Source organism: Equus quagga, chromosome 1, assembly GCF_021613505.1.
Source record: "Equus quagga isolate Etosha38 chromosome 1, UCLA_HA_Equagga_1.0, whole genome shotgun sequence".
Classification (NCBI taxonomy): domain Eukaryota; kingdom Metazoa; phylum Chordata; class Mammalia; order Perissodactyla; family Equidae; genus Equus; species Equus quagga.
Genome location: NC_060267.1, coordinates 128,862,998 through 128,888,348, shown reverse-complemented (window position 1 = coordinate 128,888,348; position 25,351 = coordinate 128,862,998). Strand labels below are relative to the sequence as shown.

The following is a 25,351-nucleotide window of genomic DNA, read 5'->3' as shown; positions in this document are numbered from 1 at the left end:
GTCAAAGTCTACAAATATCTCTTGGGGACTTAAAATCTAATAAAGATTAAAATCTCCCTAGATTAATAGACAGAATTTACAATATCATTTCATCTTCCCAACCCAGAGGAACACATTTGTCTCCAATTTTCCCCAATAGTGTGTTTCGTTTTTATTATTGTTTTAATAATTTTCTTGGAATAAATCACGTTTTGAGTTAATTAGCATCCGTGTCCTGTATTTGTTTAAAACATTGTGTTGAACGTTATCCTTCTTTTCTGTCTGTGCACTCCAAGATGGGAATGCACAGATTTCTGTGGCCGTAACTTGTGTCACTGTATTAGGCAGCGCGGGCTAGATCATGCTGCAATAATGGACGACCCCCAAATCTGAGTGGCTAAACACGTTTACTTCTTTCTCATGCCAAGTCTGCTGCTGGCGTGGCAGCAGTCGCGACAGCTGTCCTCCATGAGGGGTGTTAGTGAGCCATGCTGCCTTGATTTTGTGGCTCCCCCATCTTAGCTGAAAGCTTCTGCACTTGCTGCTGAAGGGAAGGGAGCCTGAGGACCCCATGGGGCTTCTCATCGCCTCAGCGGAGACGAGACCCTCATGACACTCCTGCTCCCATTTCATTGGCCAGAACTAGTCACAGGACCCTGCCTGCGGGCAAGGACGCTGGGAGCAGAGTCTTCCCACTGCCCAGGGAGGAGAGGAGACACAGATGACAGGACCATGGTAATGCAGGCCACATACGTGCTCTTGGCTTTCTTGGGTTTGAGGAGGTCCTTCGTGATTAAAGCAGAAGAGAAACTCTTAGGAGTTGTTTTAAAATAGCAATAAAAGGAGTAGATAATATGGGGATGAAGATGGTATGGGATGTGAGAAGTATGGGGTGACACCTGCCCCTAAAAAGGGGACAGGGAGAAGGGTGGGGGGTCTTGGGGTGGCCCCAGAGGGAGGGAGGGACACCAGACAAGCTTAGGGACTAGGAGCAATAAACACGTAGAAATAGGGTTTGTCAGGGTCGGGTCAGTGACAGATATGACAGTGAAACCACTGAGGAAAGCGAAGATGATAATTAACTTTCATTGAGTGCTGGCCACATGCCTGCACTTGCCAAACCTTTTATATTTGTTATCTCAGTCCTCCCAGGACCCTGTGAGGCTGACACTAGTGGAGCCCTCACTTAACAGTGAGAAACCCAGAGATATCGAGGAAATTGTCAAGGTCACCCATCTGGCCAGTGGCAGAGCGGGATCCCCCACCTGACCCCCAAATCTGAAGTCCGCCTGACTTTCCAGCCTGGGCTTTTCATAGCTACACAGTGCCACCTGTCAAGATATCCCTAAACAGGAGAGAGAGCGGAGGAGAAGGGACTTCCACCTCTGGACATGGGCCAGGCCCTGGGCTAGGTGCTTTGTGTCTGTTCTCTCACATCCCAGGACCTGCCCTTCAGGCATATAGTAGGCGCCCAATGTATGTTTTTCTCCTTCCTGCTCCTTCCCGGAGCTTCTTGGGCCAAGGGTAGGCAGGTGGACCCCCACATCCCATTTGGCCACTGTCTTTTCTCAAAGGCGTGAGTGGGATGGGGCTGGGATTCTTGTGCCTGGGGCCCTCTCTGCCAGATTGGCACTGGCCAGGCTACGTGCTGGCAAGGAAGGAGGAAGGAGGAAGGCCGTTTGGTCTCAGAATGCTTGCCAAACGTTTCTGGCAACAGATGGGAAAGCTCGAATGTGGGTACTTTACAAAACATCCTCCTGCACCCTCCACCAGCAGTGCTGCCAGGATCCATGTGCAGGCTCCAGTCGGGCACACGTGGGCTCACATCTCACTTCTGCCACCTGTTGACTGTGTGCCTGGGCCGTGGCTTTGTCTCTCTAAACTGAATGCTTCACCTGTAAGATGGAGGTAATGACAGTCCTGGGGGATTAAATGAGAGAATTCATATTAAGTATCAGCCCGGTCCCCGGCACAGACACTAAATGTTCAATAAGTGTAGAAATTATTACTTGTGTCACAGATGTGGAAAATGCAGTCCAGCAAGTTGCCCAGGCTTGTGATAAATCATGATTGGCAGAGCTGGGGCTTGAATGCAGGTCTGGGGACAGAATTAACCCTCTTTACAGTTCAAGCCTGATACTGGCCTTGAAGAGGGAATGAGCATTTTAGGTCAGGCACCCAAAAGGATGAGCTTAGGTGCCCTGGTCCCATGGGAAGCCCTTCCTTGGAAGGGGGAGCCCCGGCTCACTTAGCTGTTGCCAGGCAGCCCAGGAATGTCGCCGGGGTCACTCACTGGGCTATCCTGCTCATCTCTCTACAGGTCTTCTCTGGGCAGTGGATGGGCATTCTTAAAGAGAGGGCCAGTTTTGGAAAACAAGCCCAGCCTCGTGTCCTGTCTGGGTGGCTGCCAGTTGATCATCAACTAAAATAATCGTGACAGGCTGAGATGAGGGCCATTAACCACCAGGAGGGTGAGGGCTCTGTTCTTGTGAACCCCAACAAAAGGGGGCGCCATAAGGCAAGGCCCTGGTGGGAGCAAGGTTGGTGGGGGTTGGTGGGTGTCTGGGGGCAGAGAACATCAGATCATTTAGGCCACTGCTCAGCCATAGGTCCAGTCCTGCAAGGGGCCAGGAATCTCACCGACATGGATCCTAACCTGTTGGTTGGCCCCAGAGACTGGTTGTGTTTGGGGGTGGAGGCGTGACATCAGGGATGGGACCGTGGTAGGATCTAGACATTGCTTACCCCGGGGACTGATGTCAGTCTATGTCGGCCTGAGTCTATTTTTATAGGTGGAGGCCAAATCCCTCAGGCTCAGACGGACAAATGCAAGGTGAAAGACGTTCCTGAGAATCTTGTGGCAAAAGGTCAGGACGGCGCAGGGGCCTCTTGTGAGTCCTTTCTAGGCGCAAGTCCTGGCTGTCGTAGAAAAAGTGCAGACGGTCCCGTGTGCATCTCATCTCTCCCCAGGTGTTGTTTTGTGATGTCTAGCAAGTCTCTTAACTTACCTGAGCCTTGGTTTCTCCATCTGCAAAATGGGGAGGACGATACTGAATTGTCAGGGGTGGTGACATGGCTGGCCCTCCATAAATGCAGGGATCATTACTGACATCCATCCACAACTTTTTGAACCCCTACTATGTGCAGAGCCCTGGACTGGGACCGGTAAAGGTGAGCAGAATCAGCCAGGGGCCCTGCTCTCACGGGGATTGGGATTAGTACCGTCTCAAGTGCGGCGAGGCTGCCCTGCCATGGCCGCTGGGTTCGCAGGGCTCCCTGGAGCACACCTGGCAGAACCAGGGCTGGAGGGTCCCTTGGCCTCCTGAGGTCTTCCCCCTCCCCCAGGTTTTGTGTTTGGTGCTGGTCTACCGTGGATAAGGGTGCTCTCCAAACCCAGACCAGCACTTGTGATCTGGGGGGCGTGAGAGAGTGTGGCCCCAGCGAGGATGGGACCTGCTGCTCGTCACCCCCCACGGAGGGCAGGGTCTGAAGTCAGAGCCACTGCAGCAGCCCCGTCCATCTCCAAGGTCCCCAGGCCCAGATGACGGCCTGACCTCTGCATTCAGGGATGGTCTAACTCTCTGGATGCAGCTCCAGCGTAGGTCCTGTAGGCACAAATGTCAGTAGGGCTCAGGTGACAAAAGCCCAAGGGGCCAACGGAGAGCTTCTGGACCACACAGAAATCTCTGGGCCATGGTCAAAATTGTGGAGGAAAGACAGGTGGGTGAGGGTGACAGGAGGAGGCTGGGTGTACTGCGGCTGAAGTGCGGGAAGGAATTTCTTACTCACTCATTCATTCATTCATTCAACAGATGTTTACTGAGCACCCACTCTGTGCCCTAGGCCTTATTTGGCTGCTGCCTTTTCTCAAAGCCATGAGAGGGATGGGGCTTGGATTCCTGTGCCTGGGGCCCACTCTGCCAGGTTGGCACAGCCCAAGCCACCTGCTGGCTGGAAAGGAGGAAGGAGGAAGGAGGAAGGCCATTTGAGATTCAGCAATAAACAGGACAAACAAAAATCTCTGCCCTCGTGGAGCCGACATTATCGTTAGGAGAGACACACAGGATAAATAAGTAAAATATGTAATATGTTAGTGACAATGGTAAGGAGGAAAAATAAGGCAGGGAAGGAAGAGATGGGAAGCGTGTAGATGTCGAAATTTTAGATGGGGTGACGGGGGGACCTCGTCTGGAAAGAGCATGAAGAAAGAGCTGAAGAATGAGGGAGCGGGCTGTGTGGCTCTCTGAGGGAAGAACCTTCCTGGCCGTGGGCCCGCAGGTGAAAGGGTGCTGCGGTGGGGCGTGCCTGGTGGGTGGGGAGGCCAGGCGGGCTGGAGCTGCAAGAGTGGGGGGAGGGCAGTGGGAAGTAGGTCAGAAGTTAGGACGGAGCTGGACATATAGGACCTTCTCCGTCACAGGAAGGACGCTACTGGGAGCCAGTGGAGGGCTCTGTGCAGAGGAGTGCCGGATCTGCCCCAGATTTTAACAGGGTCCTTTTGGCTGCTCTGTTAAGAGTAGGCTGTAGGGGTCAGGGGCAGAAGCAGGAAGACCACCTAGGAGGAGGCCACTGCGAGATCCAGATGTTTTGTTTCCCACTGTGCCCCCGGCACGTGACCTGCTTCCTGGCACAGAGCAGGCACTAGACAAATAAGTATTGAAGGATGTGTGAGCTAGTGATGCCCACATACCAGTTCTCAGACTGGGGCCATGTAGGCTAAATGGAGAAGGAGCAGAAAAACAGATCCCAGGCACTGTTGCTGGGGATCCTGATCCAACAGGTTTCTGAGAAGAAAGAGGAATCTTGATTTTCAGTACAGGCCTCAGGCAATTCCGGGCAGCAGGGCTGGCCTTCTGTGTCAGTTAGGAATGCTTTTGGCTGCAAGTAACAGAGACTGCCCAACAGTGGCTTAAACAAAGAAGGTTTTATTTTTATTTACAAGAATTGTGGAGGAGGATGGCTGCTGGCATTGGCTTGGTCAAATGATGATAGGGTCGATGTCTTTGAGATTCTCTTGGCCTTTTTTTCATTGTAGCAAGATGGCTGTGGTGGCTCCAGGCATCACATTCTCAATCAAGGCAGGAAGAAGGGAGGGGCAGGGAGGTGTTACCTTGTCCGTGTCTTTTATCAGAAACGTATAAGCTTTCCCAGAAGCCCCTGTAGACTTCCTCTTAAATTTCACTGGTCATACCTGGTCACAGGGTCACCCCAAGCTGCAAAGGAGGCTGGAACAGTGAGAATCTAGATTTACAGTCTCTACAGTGGGAGGTGGCTAGAAAGGAGTTGGGACTGGTCACAAGGGAGTGAACAAAGGTGTCTGCCACGGCTCCACTGGACGATGTGGTGCTCAAGGTCCCTTCTACTTCTGGGGCTTCATCTCCATGACTCACTGTCTCCATGGAGCACCTCTGGGGACCACAGAGTGAAATCCCAAGCATTCCCTCCGAGGGGCCTACTCCACCCTACACACCCTGCCTTGCTTCTCTTTACACATCTGAATAATGCATAGACCCCTGAGGGCAGCTTCTTTGGGGAAGTGGTGGTCTTTACTTAGGGACTGTGCATCTTTAGCACCACTCTCCCTGGCACACATTTAGAACAGTGTTACCACATTCTCACCAAGAGTCACATTCAAGAGCCTTTTAAAGCTCGACTTATACACACACAGAGGCAGCATATCTGTACTTACCCCCCTACGCTGGACCACACACAGGAAAAGGATGAGATCTTTGGTTCCCCTCAAACTACCCAGTTAGGAGTAAGACCAGGATGAGCCCTTTCCTCCTGTAGGTCCACCTTTGGTCCAAACAGCATCCCGGTGGCAGCTCTTTCGGCAGTTTTGGGGGGGTGGAAGGAAATGCTTTTCTAGCACTGCCCTGTCACCTCACCCGATGGGTTCACAAGGCCAGGGGCAGAGATTTTATTTTCAGGGGAAAAAGAAACAGGCCTGCTTTATTCTTTGAATCTTTAAAAATGGGATAGGAGCAAAAGGGTAAAACATTTGGTCTCCCGTGGGAAGGGATTTTTGAGGAAGAAGAACAGGTGAACTCACTGGAGCTGGCAGGTGAAGGAAACCAAGTCAGGAGTGGGTCTCAGGTGCAGAGGCTCGAAATGGGGACTTGAAGGGGCCAGTCTCTAAGGGTGGCAGGGTGTCTTCAAACCACCATTCATATTTCCAGAAGCCTATTGGAAATCACTGTGTATTTGTTCTCCAAGGCTTAAGGAAAAGGTTAAAAAAATTTTTTTTTTGGCTAGGATTGAATCATAACAGTGTGGTAAGAAATGCAGATTGGCAATTATTTACATCTCTGATGAAAGCAACAATCAGGTGACATGATCTTCTAGGCAAAAGTCTTCCCAGGCCCAGGCTCCCTGGAGTGGGGTGGAATCGAGAGCCCTGGGAGCTGCAGAGGTGGGTGGAAACCCCTGGACAGAGGTCCACGGCGGGCAGAGGTGGTTTCAGGGATGACGTGCCCCCTGGATCCTCTGGCCCTGATGCTTGCAGCGTGGTCCTCAGACCAGCAGCCTAGGAGCTTGTTAGAAACGCAGAATCTCAGCCCCCACCCCAGATCTACTGAATCAGAAGCTGTCCTGTAACAAGATCCCCTGTGATTTGTAGGCACAGTAAAGTTTGAGAAGCACTGTTCTAGACTTCTGGGAGCAGGAAGGCTGCAGCCCTGGCTAGCTGTGGTTATGAGGCCCGGGCAGGGAGGGCTGTGGAGAGGAGAAAATAGAAAGTCTGGGGGTGGGGGGAAGGCTGGCCAACTCTGAGAAGCTGTCTTGTTAGTACCCTTTCAACCTGGCCTGACATGGGCCCCTGTCCTTCCTCACCTGGGGCAGCTGCACTTGAACACTTCTCCCCACGGCTGGCTTTCAAGGCAGGTGTCCCGAGACGCTCCGCTTAGCTGCCCCTCACCTGTCTTCAGGGAAGTTCTCTGAGACCTGGGAGCTGGGCTGCCCAGAGAAGCGGGGCCCCATGGGGCCTGGGCAGAATGGGGGGCCTGGCAGGCCAGAGAGAGACCTGTCCCTCCCTCCCAATTCTGCCAGAAAGGTTTCTGCAGGGCTCAGAAGCCCGTTCGGGGAGAGAGGCTGTGCTGCAGGTGTTCCCCATAGTGGCTTCCTTTGGGAGCAGGAGAGGTGAATACCCAGAAGGAAAGCCTGGGGGCTCAGGGGCCCCTGGCTCCTGGGGGTGGTGGGGAGGCCCTCTGGGGTGACGCATCTTTACAGGAGCAAGCGTAAACATCACAGATGTCCCAAGGCCCAGGGCCCAGGGATGCCAGATGCAGAAGGGCTGGAGAAGGGTGTGGGGGCCCGGGATGGGCTGCCAGGGGCTGGGGCTCCAGAAGCCAGCCCTATAGCGCCCGCTCTTCACTCGTCAGCGTGGCGATTCTGCGCAGGTTTTCTCTGACTTTCATGAATTCGGGGGCATGGTCTTCTTCCTTTTCTGGTGGTTTTTCCAGCTGAAGGAGAAGCAGAGGTGTGAAGGGGGTAGGGCCAGGGGAATCCCTATTGTCAAAAGCCACTGGGTTTGGACCAAGGGTCTCATTTGGGGACACAGAACTGGGGATCAGTTTTGCCACCAGCCTGCTAGCTGGGGGGCAGAGCACCAAAGATGTCCCTGTGAATCCTAGTTCAAATCACTTACCTCCCCATCTCTAAAATGGGAGTGCCACCTGGCTCATGGGGCAGTTGTGAGAATGAAATCAGAATCAGCATGCAATAGATTGGGCTGATGAAGAAACAGATTCAGAGAGAGGAAGCCAGTGGCCCAAAGTCACACAGTGAAGTGAGTGGCAGAGTGAAGACTCAGTCCAGTGGTGGACTCCTGGTCCAGTCCTCATTTTGCTCAACCTCCTCCCTCTTGCCAGCTGCAGCCACATGCAAAGTTCCTCCCTGGGCCAGGGGAGACGGTCTGGGAGGAGGTACCGGCCAGGGCTGGGTGTCCCCCACCCACCTGGTTCAGCCTCTGCTGCCGTCTCAGCAGCTCCTGCTCAAAGGGGCACTGCAGCCGCTTGGCCTCCAGCTCCTCTTTCTTCTTCTTGATGAGCTGGTTCCGCCGGCGGTGCTCCAGGACACGCTGAAGCTCCGGCTTGCTGTCAATGCCCAGGCCCCTGAGGTAGGGGGAGCCGTCAGGAGACCCCAGTTGCCCCCACCCCAGTCCCAGGGCTGCACCCTGTAGTGACACCAACCTACACCATTAACTGGTGCAATCCTCCTGGCAGCCCCTGGGCGGGAACCATTACTGTCCCATTGGACAGAGAAGGGAAATGAGGACGCTAGGACTCGAGACTCCAGTCCAGGTCACAGCTACGAAGGGGCCGGATGGGGATTTGCACTCAGGCCTGTCTGGCTGCAGAGACAGGTTTTATGTTGTTTCTGGGTATTTTCTCAGGATAAGTTTCTAGAGGTGGAATTGCTGGATCAGACTCTCTGAAAAGAGTTTGGATACATATTTCCACTGCCCCTTAGATAAAGGTTGTCCAATTTATATTTTTAGCAAAGATGTACAAGAGCATCCATGTCTCCCCACCACCATCATCCAATCTGTTTGTCTTTGAAAATCTGGTAGGCAAGAAATAGTATCTGCTTTTCATTTGTGTTTCTTTGCTTATGAGTCACGTGGAACAGCCTTTGAGATGTTTACCAGCCATTTGCATTTCTTCTTTTGTGAACTAACTATGCCTATCTTTTGTCCATTTTTTCCTTATGGATTTATAAGAGACATGTATATACTAATTTTTGTCTGTTATTTATATTGCAACCATTTCCCCTGATTTGTCTTTAGGCTTTTGCTTTCTTTTTATTGTGGTGATGTTTTTTGACATTAAAAGGGGTGACTCTAACAGGCAATCAGAAAAAATACTCATGATATACTAAATGGGGAGAACAAAAGCCCACCAAGGATACAAAATGCCATCTGCCAGAAGGCCCCTTGACTGCACTGACAGGAGAAGGAAAATCACAGCCCGCGCCAATACCAGGAGCGGCCAGTAGAGGGAGCTGCGAAGGCGCCGCCGCCGCCTTCCTAGTACACACTGGTGAGCGGGGAGAATTTCCCAGGCCTGGGAGCGAGTGAGGCTCAGCTTCCCACTCCCCTTCCCCACATTCCCTCCATTACCGAGTCCCAGCCCTGCCACCTCAAGGCTGACTCTCATTGCATCCCCTGGTCTCCCTGCTCCACTCATGTCCCCTCCAGGATTGTGACACCCCTGCTTGAGACTCTTCCCAGGACCACACGTCTCCTCTGGCCCGCCTCACAATCTACGCTCCTGCCACACTGAACTACTGTCTATTCGCACATGTTCATCCATCTGCTGGGTACATACCTCCTATCAGCCAATGCCCACCTCCTAGCCTGGTTGACTCCTGCCTATCCTTCAGGCATCACCTCCTCCATAAGGCCAACTTGGACCCCTCCCAGGTGCTCCCCTGGGGTCCCAGCCCCATTCTGCCCCCATCAAAGCACCCATCATATCACCTAGCTAGGCATCCACCCCCTCCGGGAGGCAGGAACTGGGTCCCATTCCTTCTTGTACCCCCAGGGCTGGGCACAGGACCTGGCACACAGTAGGTGCTCAGTAAATGTATGTGGAGGGCAGCATGAAGTGGGCAGCTGGGTGGGAGTAAAGGGCTTTTGGACCTTCCCGGTTTCTGCTGTGACCATGTGGGGCACCCTCAGCCCTCCTCAGCCTCCAGGGTCCCCAGGATGACCGATCGCCAGCTCTGCCTTCCGCAAGGGGCACCTCCCCAAGCCCCAGCAGCCTGAGGCGCTTCCCAGGCTGAGGCAGCCGAGCGCCGCTCCCACCTTCTGTGGTTCATGAGCAGCTCTCGGTGCAGCTCCTGGTGGCTCCGGGAGGCCTTCACGGGGTTCGGCAGCTTCTTGGGCTTGATGAGCTCCGGGTTCCACTCTCTGTACTCCGGCCGAGCCATCAGGCCCCCGATGTCCGCCCGCTCCCTCTGGATCTCGGAGTACATGGAGGCTGTAGAGATGGGCAGGGAGCTGGTCAGAGCTGGGTCCACAATCTCATCCATCCCCACGGACACAGTTGAAGAGCTAATGTTTTAGTGTTAGACGGACCTCGGCCCCCTGCAACTGTGCAGCCGTGGGCGAGCTACCTGACTTTCTGAGCCTTGGTTTCCTCATTTGTGGGATGGAAAGAATTGAGCCTGTGCACAGGGTTGTTGTAAGGAGTGGAGACAATGCTTGTAAAGTGGGGTATAAGGTAAAGTGCTGCTGGTCACAAAATATGGGTTGACATGCACAAATGTTTTTGGTTTGACTTTGAAAAAATGATTTTCCCTACTGTAAAAAGAATTATGTTTGAGTTTCTGTTTTTCAATAAGCTTGTATCAGAAAAAGAAAAGATATTTTAAAAGAGCACTATGCATTTGTTAAAGATAATTTGGATAAATGCAGTGATCAAAAGAAAATATCACCCCTTATTGTCCAACTTCCCTCCCCATAGTTCCAAATTCCCTCGTGGAAGCGCCCAGCTTTTCACTTTCTCCAGATCAAAGTGGAGAGTATGAAATGCTGGGACTGCTGTCTCTAATGACAAAGGGACAGTTGTCATCTTTAATGTGGACGTCTGGCTTCTCCGTGGCCTCCCTTCCACCATGGCAGCCTGAAATTTGTCAGTTTACTTGAGATTCAGGCAGAAGGGCTCCCCTCTCTACAAGCTGGCTCCATAACCTGGAAATGCCCAAAAGCAAGTGCAAGAGTGAGAGAGAGAGAGAGAGAGAGGGAAAGACTTCTTAAGAAAAAGTCTCAAAAGGGTGACACGGCCTGATCATTAGCTGCTTACAGTAGTTAGAATGATATTTTTGGCATTAGTTCTGCCTCCTTCATGAGTCCTGCTTTTCTGAAGTTGAGCCTCTCCTGCATGCCAGGCACTGGCAGGGTCCGGTCTGGTATGTGGTAGGCACTCGATAAATCGTTGTTGGTAATTGATAATAAAACCTTTGCGGTTGTACTCATGGTGGTCTGTGTAAAACACTGGAAGTGGGTAATAGCTCGGTGGGGTTGGAAAATACAGGTGGAGGGGATCTGATGGGGTGTAAATTGCAAGGTCAGGGAATGTAGGAATCAAGGGGGAGACCAGGCTTTGCAAATGGTGGCATGCCAGACCCCTGTTGGGCAGTTCTTTCATTACTGATTGCAGGGGACTGTTAGGAGGCTTAAGTGAGACCACATTTGTAAGGGTGCTGTGCAAACTGAAAAAAGTGTTAATTATTGTAAGACATTTTGGATATAGCCGGATTAAGTGCCACAGCATAGAGACATAGCTGCTAATTTTTTTCTTGAATTCACATTCTCAGAACTGTTTCCAAAATGAGAATTCTAATTAATTTCCTTTCTTCTCTTTTCATACAGAATTGTTTGTTTTCAGGTGATATCCTTCCCAAGTTTTGATCCTTAAAAAAATGATTGTGGTAGTATTCGGTAGTTAGTTAAAAATGGCCCTTGACAAAGTAAACCGTTGGCTATATCAGCTCCCTCCTCCTCTAAAAATGTGGATAATTTCTTAGTCGGTGGGATTAAGTTGTCTGGGAGCCAATGCATTAGAATACTCCAATTCAGACTGGAGTTTTGGGAATTTTTCTGCCTTCTGCTGCCTATTCCCATTGCCAAAGCCCACTAATCTTTTATCCCAATAATTCTCAGCTACACTCTTTCCTTCCTGTGTCCTCAGCTCGCATCCTATCCACCCACTGAAATAACTGGTGCAGCCCCCTGGCTGTCCATCCCACCCTTTGCCCCTTTGTGCCCCAACCCTTGCAGAGCGTCCTAATTTTCATCAGTCACACCGTCTTTAAAACAACTAACTGTGTGTTGCTAAAGTGATAAGGCAGGAAACAGAAATAAATTGTCTAACTTTAGGAAAGGAGCAGACAGAATTAATATTTTCCTAAGATGCCACTTTGTCCCCAGAATTCCCAAATGGATTAAGAGAGAAGCATTTGGAACCAATGAGAGAATTCAATACTGTGGCCGGATACAAAATAAGTACACAAAACCAAGAGCTCCCGTAAAACAGGAATGACCATGGAGAAAAGACAAAATAATAAAATTATTCGTTCATCCCAGAATGTTTGAGTTCCTATAATTTGCCAGGTAGGATGGTAGAGGCTGGACACACAGAGGTGAGCTAAGCCAGCCAGGTTGCTGCTCTCACAGAGCTGACATTCTACTAGGGAGGCAGACGGCAAAACGTGACACCAACCAATGAAAAGAAACGATTACAAATGGCGAGGAGCCCGCCGGAGGAGCCAGGGGGGCTGGCATCCAGAGCAACAGGAGGACCGACCTTCAGCCAGGTGCTGGGGGAGGGCCTCTCGGAGGAGGCGACCTTTAAGATCTGACGGTTGAGGAGGCGGCGGAAGGCTGTTCGGGATAGAGAGACAGCATGTGTGACTCACATACCTTGAACAAGCTCGGTCTGTTCAGGGAACAAAAAGGCACAGTGTGTCTGGAGTGGCGTGAGTGAGGGACAGGGAGCGTGCTTGGAATGAGGGTGGACGGGTGGGTTCAAGTCGGGAAAGATCGCGTCTGATTCGGTTTTTAAAAGGTCATTCTCGCTGCTATGTGGGAAAAAACTGTCAGCAGGTTTGAGGAATTTTTCTCTATGACTTTGGTTTCTTTCACTTCCAGCTGGCAGGCGCCGTCTCTCTCGCGTTAAATTCCAGAGGAAAACACCTAATTGGCCAAGCCGAGAACCCTCACCCCATAGGTCACCAGCCAGCCAATGGGTCGGCCGCCCCGGGCCGGGGCGGGAGGGCCCGCTCCGGCAGTAGGACGCAGGCCGGGATCGCGTTGAGAAGGGCGATCCTGTATTTTCATTTTGCACTGGGCCCTGCAAATTATGCAGCTAATCCTGCACCCCAGGTCTAATCAGCGACCAGTTCTGGTTCAGGGATCCGCTCAGGCCCTTTTCTTCTTTTTCTTTTAAATGAAATTAGCGGTGAGAGATCCTGAAGGATGTGGCTGGTTCTTCAGCCCAGAGCTGCAGGCTGGGAAACCGTTGCCTTTGCCCCTTAGTGTTCTGAACTCTAGCAAACAACACGTATGGGATCCGTGGACACGTGTGTGTGTGTGTGTGAGCGCGCGCGCGCGCGCGCCAGGGCTTCACGAGCTGCGGAACTAGCCTTCCTGCCTCTTGGGTTAATTAGAAGAGGCTTCTGTGCAGAAGCGCCTCACAGAGGTGCTGGAACAAAGAGACAACTTAGCAAAGCGCGGCTGCTAGGCCGAGACAATCTGGGCTCTCCTGGAAGTCAGCTGGGCCTCCTGAGCAGAGACGGGGTCCCTTCTCAGGGCAGCTGTGGCCCGGTCTCTCGGGCTGCTGGGGAATCCTGAGAGATCTGAGATTCTGGGAAGTGGCCACGATGGGGCAAAGAGGTGAGGTGACCATCTCCGAAAAGACAGACGAACACCCAAAGGAAGAGCTGGCAGGAAGAGGAATGGGCCCACCAAGGAGGCAGCTAAGTGGCTAGTGAATATCCTTCCCCGGTTGTCAAAGAAACGCAGAAGGAAGCGGAAGTGTGTGGACGTGGGAGCCATTCAGACCCGGGTTTGAATCTTGCCTCGGCCCCTGCTTAGCCTCGGGCAAGTTTACCCTCTGTAGCAGGAGTCCGGGAACTACAGCCTTTGGAGCAAATCCAATCCCTTTGGAACACAGCCGTGCCCACTCATTACTTACTGTCTGTGGCTGCTTTCCACTAGAACAGCAGCCTTGAGGAGGTGGGACAGCTGCTTTTGATCAGCACCCTTCTTAATAAGGTTGTTGCAAAATAAATGCGGTGTTACTTGCAAGTGCCTACTACAGAGTCGAGGACTCAGTAAGTGCTGGCTACCAGGGCTGCCACATACAGCAAGGCAGGTTGTGCACTGCACAACTCTAGGGCCTCACTCCTGTAGATTAAACTGAGTGGTGCCCCTGGAATTGCATAGTGTGGCCACTTTGTTAGCTGTTTTAACAATTAATATTAATAAATTTCATTCCTACTCTTGGATTGAGCTTTCTCATTCTCCTAAAAACTGCACTGGTTAAATTGGTGGATTGTAAACCTGGCTGCATATTGGCATCACCGGGGGAAGTTTTAAAATACCAATGCCCGAGTCCTACCCCAGGGATTCTGATTTAATTGGCCTGGGAGGCCTTTGGGATTTAAAAAATCTCCCCAGCTGATTCCAATAGTCAGCCAACTTTGCAAACCATGGAGTTAAAAAAAAAAATCAAGCTTCTTTGCTTTGGCCTGAGTGATTTCAGCTGACTCGTTGGCCTGGTTTTCGTGGGCAGGTTTGATTAAGATCACAGTTCGTAGCAGCTGTGTGACCTTGGATGGGTCTTTAACCTCCAGGACCCTTCTCCTCTGTAAAATCAAGATGCTGTGAAGACTGGATGAGCTCAAGCGCTGGGCACGGGGTAGAGGCAGCCAGAAGATGATGGCTAAATTGCATGTCTTGCATGACTACAAGATGGGCAAGTAATTCTCACTTAATATGCAGACTGTAGGACCGACCTCATCTTTCAGGACGGGTGGGTAATAAGAGGGGGGAGGAGCGATGCCGAGCTTCTCACTTAGTTCTTCTCCAGTTCTGCTGATGACTCGAGGGTTCCTACTGCCCCTCCCGGAGGCTCTGCAGGACGCCAGCCCCAAGCCAGGCGAGGCTCAGCTGGGATCACTAACTGTACCCAGGGTGAGCTCACCAGGCCGCTGGGGTGTGCGTGGCTAACGTTAGGGTGGCAGCTTTGAAACTAAACACTGGCACCCCCCCTGGCGCAGGAGAGCAATAAGGAGAGATAGAAGGGAAGTGACACCAATGAAGACACAAGTTCCAGTTCATCCTGAGAATAGCTGTGGGACCCCAGGCTGTCTGAGGCTTTGACATCCCCTTCACCTGCCTCTCCCCGGGCCTGGTGGTTCTAGTTCTGTCTTTGATGGCATCAATGATAAAATGACACATGAGCCAGTAAGGCAAAGTGGTTCAAGAAGATGTTTTGGAGAAAGACTGGGTTTGAATCATGGCAGCACCACTTCCTAGCTGTGTGACCTTGGGCAAATAGCTTAAACTCTCTGAGCCCCTGTACAGTGGGGATAATGGTGATGCCTACTCATGGGGCTGTTTGGAGGGTGAAATGATATAATGTGCATGATATGGTTAGTCCAGGCCTGATAGAGTAATGCTCACTGAGGGTGAACTGTGGTCCTTTTGTCTTGAGGGGACCTGTGGCCAGCACTCAACTCTTGATGAAGCCTCACTCACTTCCACCTGGATCTCACAATCGCCCTGGGAGGCAGCCAGTGGTATTATTATTCCCATTTTGTAGATGAGAAAACTGAGGCTCAGAGAGGCCAAGCTACTTGTCCTAAGATACACAGAGTTAATGGTCCAGCCAGGACCTTTAGACTCCAAATTCAGTGCTCTTTTTACCACTCTGTTATCTTCCAGGCGCAGAGTGTCTTTCAGTCAAGAAATGAAGGTTTACATCCCTTTTGTCTCTCTGGATACTCAAGAAAGCCCAAGGAAGAGGCAGTGTGAGCCCACTTTATAGATGAGAAAATGAGGCTTTTGGTTACTGGAGGACTCCTGGCCCATACAAAATACAAACTGTCACTGGGGAGCCCAGCCCAGCCCCAGCCACTTTGGGCTTAAGCCAGAATCCACAGGCCTGTCTGCCCATGGCTGGTCTTTGTTTAGAAGCGGACCAGCTGGCGGCCTTCCCTCCCCGGGGTGTTGGCCAGTCTTCACTCCTCTGCTCCCCCCGACCCTGCCCTTGTTCCTTATCACTGTGCAAGCTGCTGGGTTCAGAACACACCGTGACCTTGGCTCAACCTTCCATGGGGTGGAGGGGCAAAGGAGAAGGGAGGCTTTTTAAGTAACCTCTGGCAAAGGAGAAAGAGGCATTCAGGAAAAGTGACAAGTGTGGCCATGGATTTCCCGACCCTTGTCACTTTTTTCCTCCCAGTGGGGAAAGTGCCTGTTTGTATTTCCCTGGCCAGCAACCAAAGGGCAGTGTATCCGGGAGCCACTCAGATCTCCCAGCAGCTGCGGCAGATGTCCAGAAGCCCCTGTAAGAGCTCTTGTCCATCTGGATGCCACCTCCCCACCCCAAGAGAAAATGACTCAACACAAACTTCCTGAACATTCTGCTTTGGGTCAACTGTGACTGCCTACTCTGTGAGGAGAAAGTCTGGGTGGGCATTCGAGGTTTTGAATGAATTCCACAGCTGTGTCCAGGGCTGGATATGGATGGTCCTGAACAAGGCTGGTGGACAGTGTTGTGTAGTGGATCAAGGCACAAGTGTCAGCAGACTAGATATTCCTGCTGGCCCACCAGGGGCATGACGCCAGCCACTCTACTTGGCAGATGCCTCCAGGGGAAAGATCCTGGCAGGTGCTCACCACCAACAGCACGAAGAGCCACTCAGGATCCGAGACACTGGAGACACCAGTATGGGGCTACCTGTCAGCCAGGAACCCACCTGGGTTTGGTAGCAGTTCCAAAAAGTGACACACCCAATCCCATGACCCCTGGTCTCTGGCCCAATCGCAGACTTCCTTGCATTGCCAAGCGCTAAAGCCAAATTCATCAGAAAGGTGCGCAGTTAACACGCTCACGTCCACTCACTGTGTGCCATGGACTGTGCCAAGCCCCTCACAGCCATATCTCATGAAATTCTTACAGCAGACTGTGGAGGGGGTACTGTCAGCACCCATTTTTACAGATGAAGACACTGGGGCTCTGAGGGGTCATCTGGTTTCCCCAGATCACACAGCCTGTGAGTGAAGGAGCTAGATCCGAGCAGAGCTCTGACCGACACCCAAACCTGTGCTCTCTGCGTTGTGCTGCCCTGAGCACTCTGGCCTTCGTCTATCAGTTGGCAGGAGAATTGAAACTGCCACACTGCGTGACACTGGGCTTAGATGAGGTCATATCGTGCATAAATTCAGATTCATCTGAGGATTTAGAAGACGGAGATCAATAAGAATGGAGGGCTGGAACTGGCGCTCTCTCCACTTTGCTTTCTATCCTGCTCCCAAATCCAGGCTGCCAGGAAGCACCCTCTAATCATTTCACAGATGCAGGGACATAGCCCTGTGGTGCCTACCTGTGTGCCAAGAGCTCAGCTCCCCAGACGGCCCACCTAGTGCTCCAAGGCTGCCTGCTTTCCCTCGCACCTCCTCCCTGCGCAGCGGACAGCAGGTGAAACAGAAGAGAAATGGTCTTACTTCTCAGGCGCGTCTCCTCTGCCGTCGTCGGGAAGGGAACTCAGGGGCAGAGTTGCTGGCTCCTCGCTCCACTGGGAAGTCCCAGTCTGGCCAGGAGGGCCGCCTCCAAAGGGCGGTTCTTAAACCCCTGGGGATTGCAGGCGGCTGAAATGTGCCAGTGAGCGAGGCAGCTTTGCATTCCTGTTTATTCTGGTATCAATAAAAAGGAACTGTTACTATAGTAACAGATATTTCACTTGGTACAGGGCCACTTCCACGATGCGGAACACCGTGTCCAAGCCACACGCTTGAGAGGCACAAATAAATACCTATTTTGTCAGATTGTTGAGGAATAAGAAACATGCCAAGCTTTGTTCTGAGCAAGGCGGCTCAAGTAGAGGCATTTCCCTTGTTTCCGCCGGGAGGGTCAGCAAGAGTGCATCCTGGCACCTCCCGGTGGAGGGGACAGCCACGCTTCCTGCTGCAGTGCCAGTTCTTTGGGAGAGGACTGCTCTGGGACGTAAGGGGAGGGAAGTGGCATTGGATAAGTTCTTGGTCATCCACTGATACACATTATTTACTCCATATCTTGAACTTCATCTGAACTTCAGAGAGGAGTCAGCAGGATGTGGCTCAGGAGAGGGTGTTGGGGAGTGGCAGCTGACCCGCTCTGGGCCGGAGGAGGCCTGTGTGTCAGCCGGGCTGGGGCACCGGCCCCTTCGGCAGCACCCAATGCCCCTGAGCCTTGGTTTCTGTGTTTGTCAAACGTGGACAAAAACAGGGTGGTTGGGAGACAACATAGATGACCTGACATTAGTGAATGCATGTAGTCAGTGCTCAGCAAATAGGACTTTTCCTGCAGAGGGAACTGGACTCGATGTTATCTGCGGGCAGGGCCCCAGCATGTAGCACTGAGCCTGGCAGAATCTGTGCTCTGTACATCGTGGTTCAATGAGTGAATGTGGACGTAAAAATAAAGAGTGTGCGTAGGTGCTGAAGGCCGACCTGGGTGCTCGCAGACAATGGAGGCATTCTCCTAATTTCATAATCAGCCTTCACTTGAAAACTGGGAAGTCTTCTCCAGCTTTTCTCATTATCCTTAGTCTCCTAGCAAGGAAGCTGGCATTCCAGTTAAACTTGGGCCTCACTCCAACTTTGCTTTCTCATGAAGGGTCTTGGATGGCTGGAATGCGATGAGGCCCAGGGCAGACATCAAACATGAATGGGGGCATTAAAAATACATTTTTTGTCCTCTTTGGCCTCTAATATTCACTTAACGAACATTTATTGAGTACCTGCTGTGCTCCTGGCATTGTTCCAGTGCTGGAGATACAGTGTGAATGAGATAGCCCTGTGCTCAGGTAACCTACATTCAAGGCGGGGGGACAGATGAAAAATAAGGACAAGAAAATGTCAAGCTGCGATGAATGCTATGATGAAAGTGGGACTGGGTGAGGTGGAAGGAGGGACTGGGAGCTTAGGAAGGATGGACACGGAGGAGGTGATGTTTTAGGAAGGTCGGAATGGTGAGAAGGAGTCAGCAGCCTGAAGACCATTCCCATAGGAGAGCATTCTAGGGAGTGGGAAGAGCTGGTGGAAAGGCCCCAGGGTGGGAACGATGGCATGATGGAAGAAGGCCACTGGGGCTGGAGTGTTGGGCATGAGGGGGCGGTGGGAGATGGGGCTGAAGAGGGGGGCGGGGGGCAGGTTTTGCATGTCCTGGGAGCCTTGGCCAAGCTGGCCATTCTGGAACCACTTAAACTTGGAGGATCATAAATTCTCAGATATAAAACAATTTTCTGGAAACAACGTGTGGTCCTTTTTGTTTCTTCTTCCTACATTCTGCTTCTCTTGAGGTACTTAGAATGGTAGCCTCCTCCAGCTTCCCATCCTGCTGTGGCTTAACTTCATTCCAACGTGAATTCCATCCAACTGCACTCATGAAATTCCGACATGGAAGACTACGACTAAATGTGGTTCTGTCAAACCACTCTTCACTGCCCCTGGTCCCCACCCACATGTTGTCCTGCTGGGCATATGACTATTTGGGGCATTTCCTGGGGCCCACAGTGGCTTGTCATAACCAATCCCAGGGCCCTCTGACAGTTGGAGGAATGTGGGATCCTGGGGCAGGGGGACGGCTGACAGCTTCAGCTCATTGCCTAGAGAAGATAGAACCCCATAATCCAGCTCACTGCAGAGGAGCAGACTCTGAGAATCCTCATGCCAGCAATAACCTCCATCCCTACTTTGCGTTCCCTTTATTGGAAGACTCTGATGGCAGCCCCAGAGCAGCTGAGAGGCAAGGAGAGTTGGGCAGGAATCTTCCGAGGTTGGGTACCATTTTCCCCAGGCAGTTGGGAACTTATTCCACTGGAGCTCTTCTTAGAGTCCATCTAGTGTCCAAACCCATCAGGCTCACCCACCCAACTGCCAACCTGAGGCCAGGGACCTCCCCGATTCTTCTTAGTATTCATGTCCCAGTACCAAGGTGCTCAATAACTATCATTGACTTGCAGACACCAAAAACACTGATGTCCCTGAGAGTGTTACAACACCATCTTGTTGTCTGTGTGTGTGTGTATGTGTGTAACTGTGTATGAGATCAGTGATCAACAGTCACCATTTCCCAAGCCACGCCTCATCAGTAAGAGATTATGCTACACCCCATAATGGGATATAGTCAATAGCAACCTCTGTTTATTGACCTGAAAAGATGTCCACTACATGTTTGGTGAAAAATGAAACTGTAAAGTCACATGTAATATGACTCCCCCCCTCTTTTTTTCCCAAGATAAAAAAGTTAGTATACTATAGTATATAGTATACAGATATGGAGTATATAGTATATGTGTAGCATTTACATAGAGAGCCAGTCTGGAGGCATATAGACTCAACTGTTAACAGAAGTCAGTTCTGGATCACTGTCTCAAATGTCATTACCAGACAGCATGTAGAATGTGGGTTAAAATCGAATTACTGGGCCATGCTCCTGGATTGCTGTATTAGAACCTGTGAGGGAGGGGCCCAGGAATCCGCATTTTTAACATGTCCCCGTGGGGATTTGTTTATATTCGGGAGTTTGAGAACCACTACTCTATGGCATAAAGTTACGGCACCTTCTCCTTTGTCACGATGTTTTTGTAACGTTTGTGGCTTAAAACAAAATACGACCCCAAGCATATATTGCTTTTGCTATCAGAAAAAAGCATAAAAATTGAAAATATGAGAAAGAGCAACCTTTTCCAACCAACTATAGTTATGAGTCTCCTGTGCTTCAGGCACGTCCGTTTTGAGTATTGGAATACAGAGGCCCTCTTAGCAAAGGAGCCCTTTAGGAGTTTACTCCAGGTAATGGCCGAAGCCAGCCCTAGCTGCTGCCTCGTGCCTGGTCTGTGTGGCCTTCTCTGGAGGCCTTCTCCTTACCCCGAAAGGAAGGCCTCTGGAATGCCAGGGGCCTGGGGAACAGAATTCCAGCTCAGCCCCGCTGAGGACTGCAGGGCAATCCCAGCGGCTGGGCATACCCCTCCCTCACTCCCCTCCGGGCCCTGTGAAGTTTGTTTTCTCAGGAACTAGAGGAGCCAAAAGGAAGCGGGACCATGAAGACCAGGAGAGGCAGCCATGAGTGGGAGCTGCGGGATTTTCCGGCCCCATGGTGGGCCAGGGCTGCAGCTTGCATCAAAAAGCTTCGAAAACATGTTTCCTTTCATTTTTTTCCTCCCTTTCTCCAAGCTGACAGGAGCCTGGAGCAGCTTATCTGGGCCCACAAACATCAGACAAGAAGTTTCCATGCCAACTCAAAACTTCCTCCTTGGCCCTGCATTCAGTCTAAATCTCCAAGGCCCCTTTTCAAGGCCTCAGTGTGGTTTCTGAGAAGCCACCCACAAAACAGCCCTAGGATCTAACCTCCCCCACAACCCCCAGCACGCTCTGCTGAAAGGACATGGGGGGAGAAGCCGTATTGGCAGGAAAACTGGTCATGGGATCCATGGGGAGATTATAAAAGGAATGAGAGTCTTCTTTACACCAAGTTTGAACCAGGAAGAATTTACCCCGTGGTGGTGGGATTTCAAGCGTGAAAACAGGAAAGTGTGAGGGAGTGGGGAGGAACTGAGAGTCTCGTTTCAGAAAGCTGGCTCTCCACCCGGCTGCAGTTAGACACGGTTAATCTGGTCTCTCAGCTGCAGAAGAACGCTGGGGGGCCTCCGGCCCCGAGCACATTTTAATTCACTTGTAGCCAGACAAGAGATGGACAGTGGGTCTAGGGATGCAGAGAGGGATGTGTGTGAGCGTGAGTGTGTGTGTGGAGAGAGGAAACTGGGCAGACCATAGCTTGTCCAGCCAAGCAAAGTTCCATGATTTCTGGAAGTGAGGTTGCCAGATGTAGCAAAGAAAAACGCAGCACGTCCCGTTAAATTTGAATTTCAGATAAGCAACAAATAATTTTTTTAGTATAAGCGTGCCCATACAACATTTGGGACATACTTACACTAAAATATTATTCACTGTGCATGTGAGATTCAAACCTAAGCGGGAGTCCTGTGTTTCAATTGCAAGCCTGCTTGGCAGGCAGTGATGGAGGCTACGGCTGCCCCTCTGGCTGCAGAGAAACAATGCAGTCAGTGATGCCCACAGGCACCTGAGAAGGTTTCCTTCTGTCCGTGCCACAAAGAGATGCTTCCCTTCCCACCAGGATTCCAGCCTGAGCTCCAGGCAGGATGCAGGTAAAGAACTTCAGGCGGACCTGCATAGCTTCCCAGGCACGGCCAAGCATGAGCGATTCCCCCGAGGTGAGCCTTCCGGCTCTGTGGGTAAGAGCCTGGGGTCAGCGCAGACACCAATCCTGGCTCCACTGCTGGGCAGCTAGGTGCCCTTCAACTTCCCCGTTCCTCATCTCTAAAATAGGGCTGGCATCCTTGTGAGGAATACAGGAGACACAGCATGGAAAGCCCTTCACACACTGCCTGCCACAGAGTCTGGGCTCCAAAGTGGTAGCTGCTATGTTAAGAACCCATCCAAAAACATTAAAGATTCTCATCCAAGTGAAAAAAGTGGGATTGAAGACTGGCGTTAGTATAATCTCAGCAACGTAAAACAAACACACACAACCACACACACACACACACACACACACTATGCTTAGCAAGACTGGAAGGAGACACCCCCAAATGTTACCTTGGTTGCCTGTGGTTAGCGGGATTATGGGTAAGGCTTCCCCCTCTTTATTCTCGATTTCCCAAAATATTCATGCAAGTATATATTACTTTAATATTAAGAATAAACTAATTTGGGATGAAAATTTTTCTAAAAGTGTTACACGACTTGGTGTACCACTTGAGGCTACTGTAGATGAAAATGGCTGCCATCCTGGGTTTGCTTCTATAATCCCATCCTTGGGGGCTTCTAAAGAAGGGGAGCTCTTGCCTCTTCACTAAATGGCCCCGTTCGCTCCTCAGCCCCACTCTTACCTCTTGCTCCTCCTTGTGTGAGGCAGACTAGTGGTTCCAGAGGCACACACCCCTGGGTTTGCATCTCAGCTCCAGACACCTGTCAGCCGTGTGACCTTAGACAAGTCATGTGACCTTCTGAGCCGCAGTTTCCTCGTGTTTAAAATAGGGGTTAATATTATTTACCTCCATGAGAGGAGGGACATCGCTCTGATTTGTCAGTAAATCCCTGTGCCTTACGTAGGGCCTAATGCATAATAGTGGTCAGTAAATATTGGTTGAAAGAATAAATGAAGTTGATGAGATGACAGATGTATCACACTTGGCAGAGAGATTGGCAATAACAAGTGACCGACTATCATTTGCCACTATTATTACTATTCTCAGAAGGTGCGCAGACTTTGGCACAGGTGGACCTAAGTTTGAATGCGTTTTCTACCTGTTAGTGGGACAGAAAAGGTCCCTTAGCAGGATGGTGGGCAAGCTGCTTAAGCTAAGCCTCAGTCTCCCCATCTATTAAATGGGGATGACAATTAGCAGTTACCTTGTAGGGGTGTGAAGACTGAAGGAGCTAGCACCTAGCAGAGAGCAAGCGCTCCCTCCATGAGGCCCCAGTCACAGGCCTGTGCTCCCTTCCTGCTTGTAGCTGTGGGTGGTAGAGTTACCAGGCAAGCATGTCGTGTCGCCTGGAACGACTCTGATATGTCTGCTATTCTGGATGAGTTGCAAGGAAAAAATCTACCTTTTGAGTGAGGCTCAGAGCTGCAGCTCCAGGTTAGAGGGGGTACAGGGTCTTCAGATTAGAGATACCCCCTCCTCATCTTTGTGAGACGATAGGAACTGGGTGGGGAAATCGCTGGAGTTGGGATTGGAAATCAGATTCATCTAATTATAGAGCTCCTCCCTTTCTGCCTGCCCGGCTCAGCCAGATTTAAGACCCTCCTCCAGGAAGGTGCCACCAGTCCTGAAGTCTTGGCCAGGTCTTGCTTTTGGACTTAGAGAACCGTTGTTCCGCCCTTCCCAAGCGGTAACTCCGCGGGCGGGATCTCCACGGGGCGGAGCCAGGCTCAGTAGGAAAGGCAGCAGTCCCGGGGCGCGGGGCTTGGGGCGGGATAGGCGCGAGCCCTTGGCTTGCCTGGCGCTTCTGGTGCTGGGGGGTGGGTCTGCCGGCAGGGCTACCGGGTGGGGCGGGCTCCTTGCCCAAGGCAGAGAGTAGCTGCCCCGTGAGCCCAAGTCCTGTGACACTTTCTAATCACGTACCCCCAAGTGGCAGGGACCCGGCACAAGACCGATTTTCACTTTCCCAGAACGTCTGTCTCCAAGGCCACAGTCCAGAAGGAAACGCCCCAAACGCTTACTGCGGGCATTTTTTCTTCTTTCTACCTCACCGTATTTTCCAAGTTATTTTTACACTGTTTGTTTCATTTTTCCTAAACAAAAAAATCTCTTATTGTTCTGAGTGGAAAAGTACTATGTGCTCACTGCAAACAAGTAAACAGACATAAATAGGGGGAAAACCACTTGTCACCCAACTCCCAACCTCAAAAACAACCTCTGTGGGTTTCCTTCCAAATCTTTTTCTCCTTAAATGCATACATATAGAAAAATGGTTCATGGGGATGGCGTGTGGCCGAGCAGTTAAATTAGCGCGCTCTGCTTCGGTGGCCCAGGGTTTCACAGGTTCGGATCCTGGGCTCGGACATGGCACTGCTCATCCAGCCATGCTGAGGCGGCGTTCCACATGCCACAACTAGAAGGACCCACAACTAAAAACATATAACCATGTACCTGGGGGCTTTGGGGAGAAAAAGGAAAAATGAAATCTTAAAAAAAAAGAAAAACGGTTCGTCATCTTCCCGTAAATTGCTCCCCGCCTTTCCCCCGTCACGTAGTACCTCGCCTGACATCAGAAGCCCTTCCCTAGCGGGCTGTGCGTCTTGCACTCCTTTACGCCCCACTGCGTGCAACTCCGGTCTTTCCCATTTTCCGCTCTCCCACGTCCACAGACGCCTTTACGCACTTGTGTGAGTCTCTGCTTAAGGGACAGACCAGGAGGTGGAACCTCCAAGGACTTTTGTAGTCAGGAAACTGAGTGTGATTGTGTGCGTGTGTGTATGTGCGCGCGCGCTCACACACTGTAATAAAGCAATATATCTAAAGATAGATCCCCCAAAGGAAGAATGTAGGAAGCAGAGAAAGAAGAAAAAGAAAAGTAATTAAAAAGAATGAAAGAAGCAAAGGAAAAGAGGAAAATAGAGCAATGAAGGACCGAGGCGCCCGGCGAAGGGCTGGCCAGGGGCTGGGCGGTGCGCCCGCCGTGCCCTCCTCGCGCTCTTGGAGGAGGGGGCCGGGCGGCCTTGCCCCTACTTACCTGACCTGAGCAGCACGGCCCGGTACAGCCCCGTGGCCTCGGCGGGCCCCAGCGCCCGTTCGCCCAGCCTCTGCGCCATCCGCCCGCGCGCCAGACTGCGGAACCTGCACTGCGGCCGGGGAGCGCACGGCGGGAGCGCAGTCCCGAGCCGGAGCGCCTCCGCCGCGGTGACGCGGCCCCAGGCTCAAACCCCGCCGCGGATCAGGTTACGGCGGCGGCGCGAGAGCCCGGCGCGGAGGCGCAGCGGAGGGAGGGCCAGGGGCCAGGGGCAAGGGCAGGTACCCCAGCCCAGGCAGCGGGCAGCGACTCCCGCGTGAGGACTCCTGGCCCCGCGGTTCCACGGCC

The 25,351-nt window shown here is 51.7% G+C and overlaps 1 protein-coding gene across 3 annotated transcripts; it reads right to left on the bottom strand.

Moving 5' to 3' along the window:
* Window positions 1-4,880: 4,880 nt before the first annotated feature.
* Window positions 4,881-25,133, bottom strand: FAM107A (family with sequence similarity 107 member A). Of its 3 annotated transcripts, none has more exons than XM_046637548.1 (4): window positions 25,007-25,133; window positions 9,782-9,956; window positions 7,931-8,087; window positions 4,881-7,436 (listed from the first exon to the last, which is right to left on the bottom strand). In XM_046637548.1, the coding sequence occupies exons 1-4, from the start codon at window positions 25,083-25,085 to the stop codon at window positions 7,329-7,331; spliced, it is 519 nt and encodes a 172-aa protein (XP_046493504.1). In that variant the 5' UTR covers window positions 25,086-25,133; the 3' UTR covers window positions 4,881-7,328. The 3 variants fall into 3 exon arrangements, with proteins under 3 accessions (XP_046493504.1, XP_046493521.1, XP_046493512.1); XM_046637565.1 differs by lacking the exon at window positions 25,007-25,133 and adding an exon at window positions 17,210-17,363; XM_046637556.1 differs by lacking the exon at window positions 25,007-25,133 and adding an exon at window positions 17,089-17,288.
* Window positions 25,134-25,351: the final 218 nt, after the last annotated feature.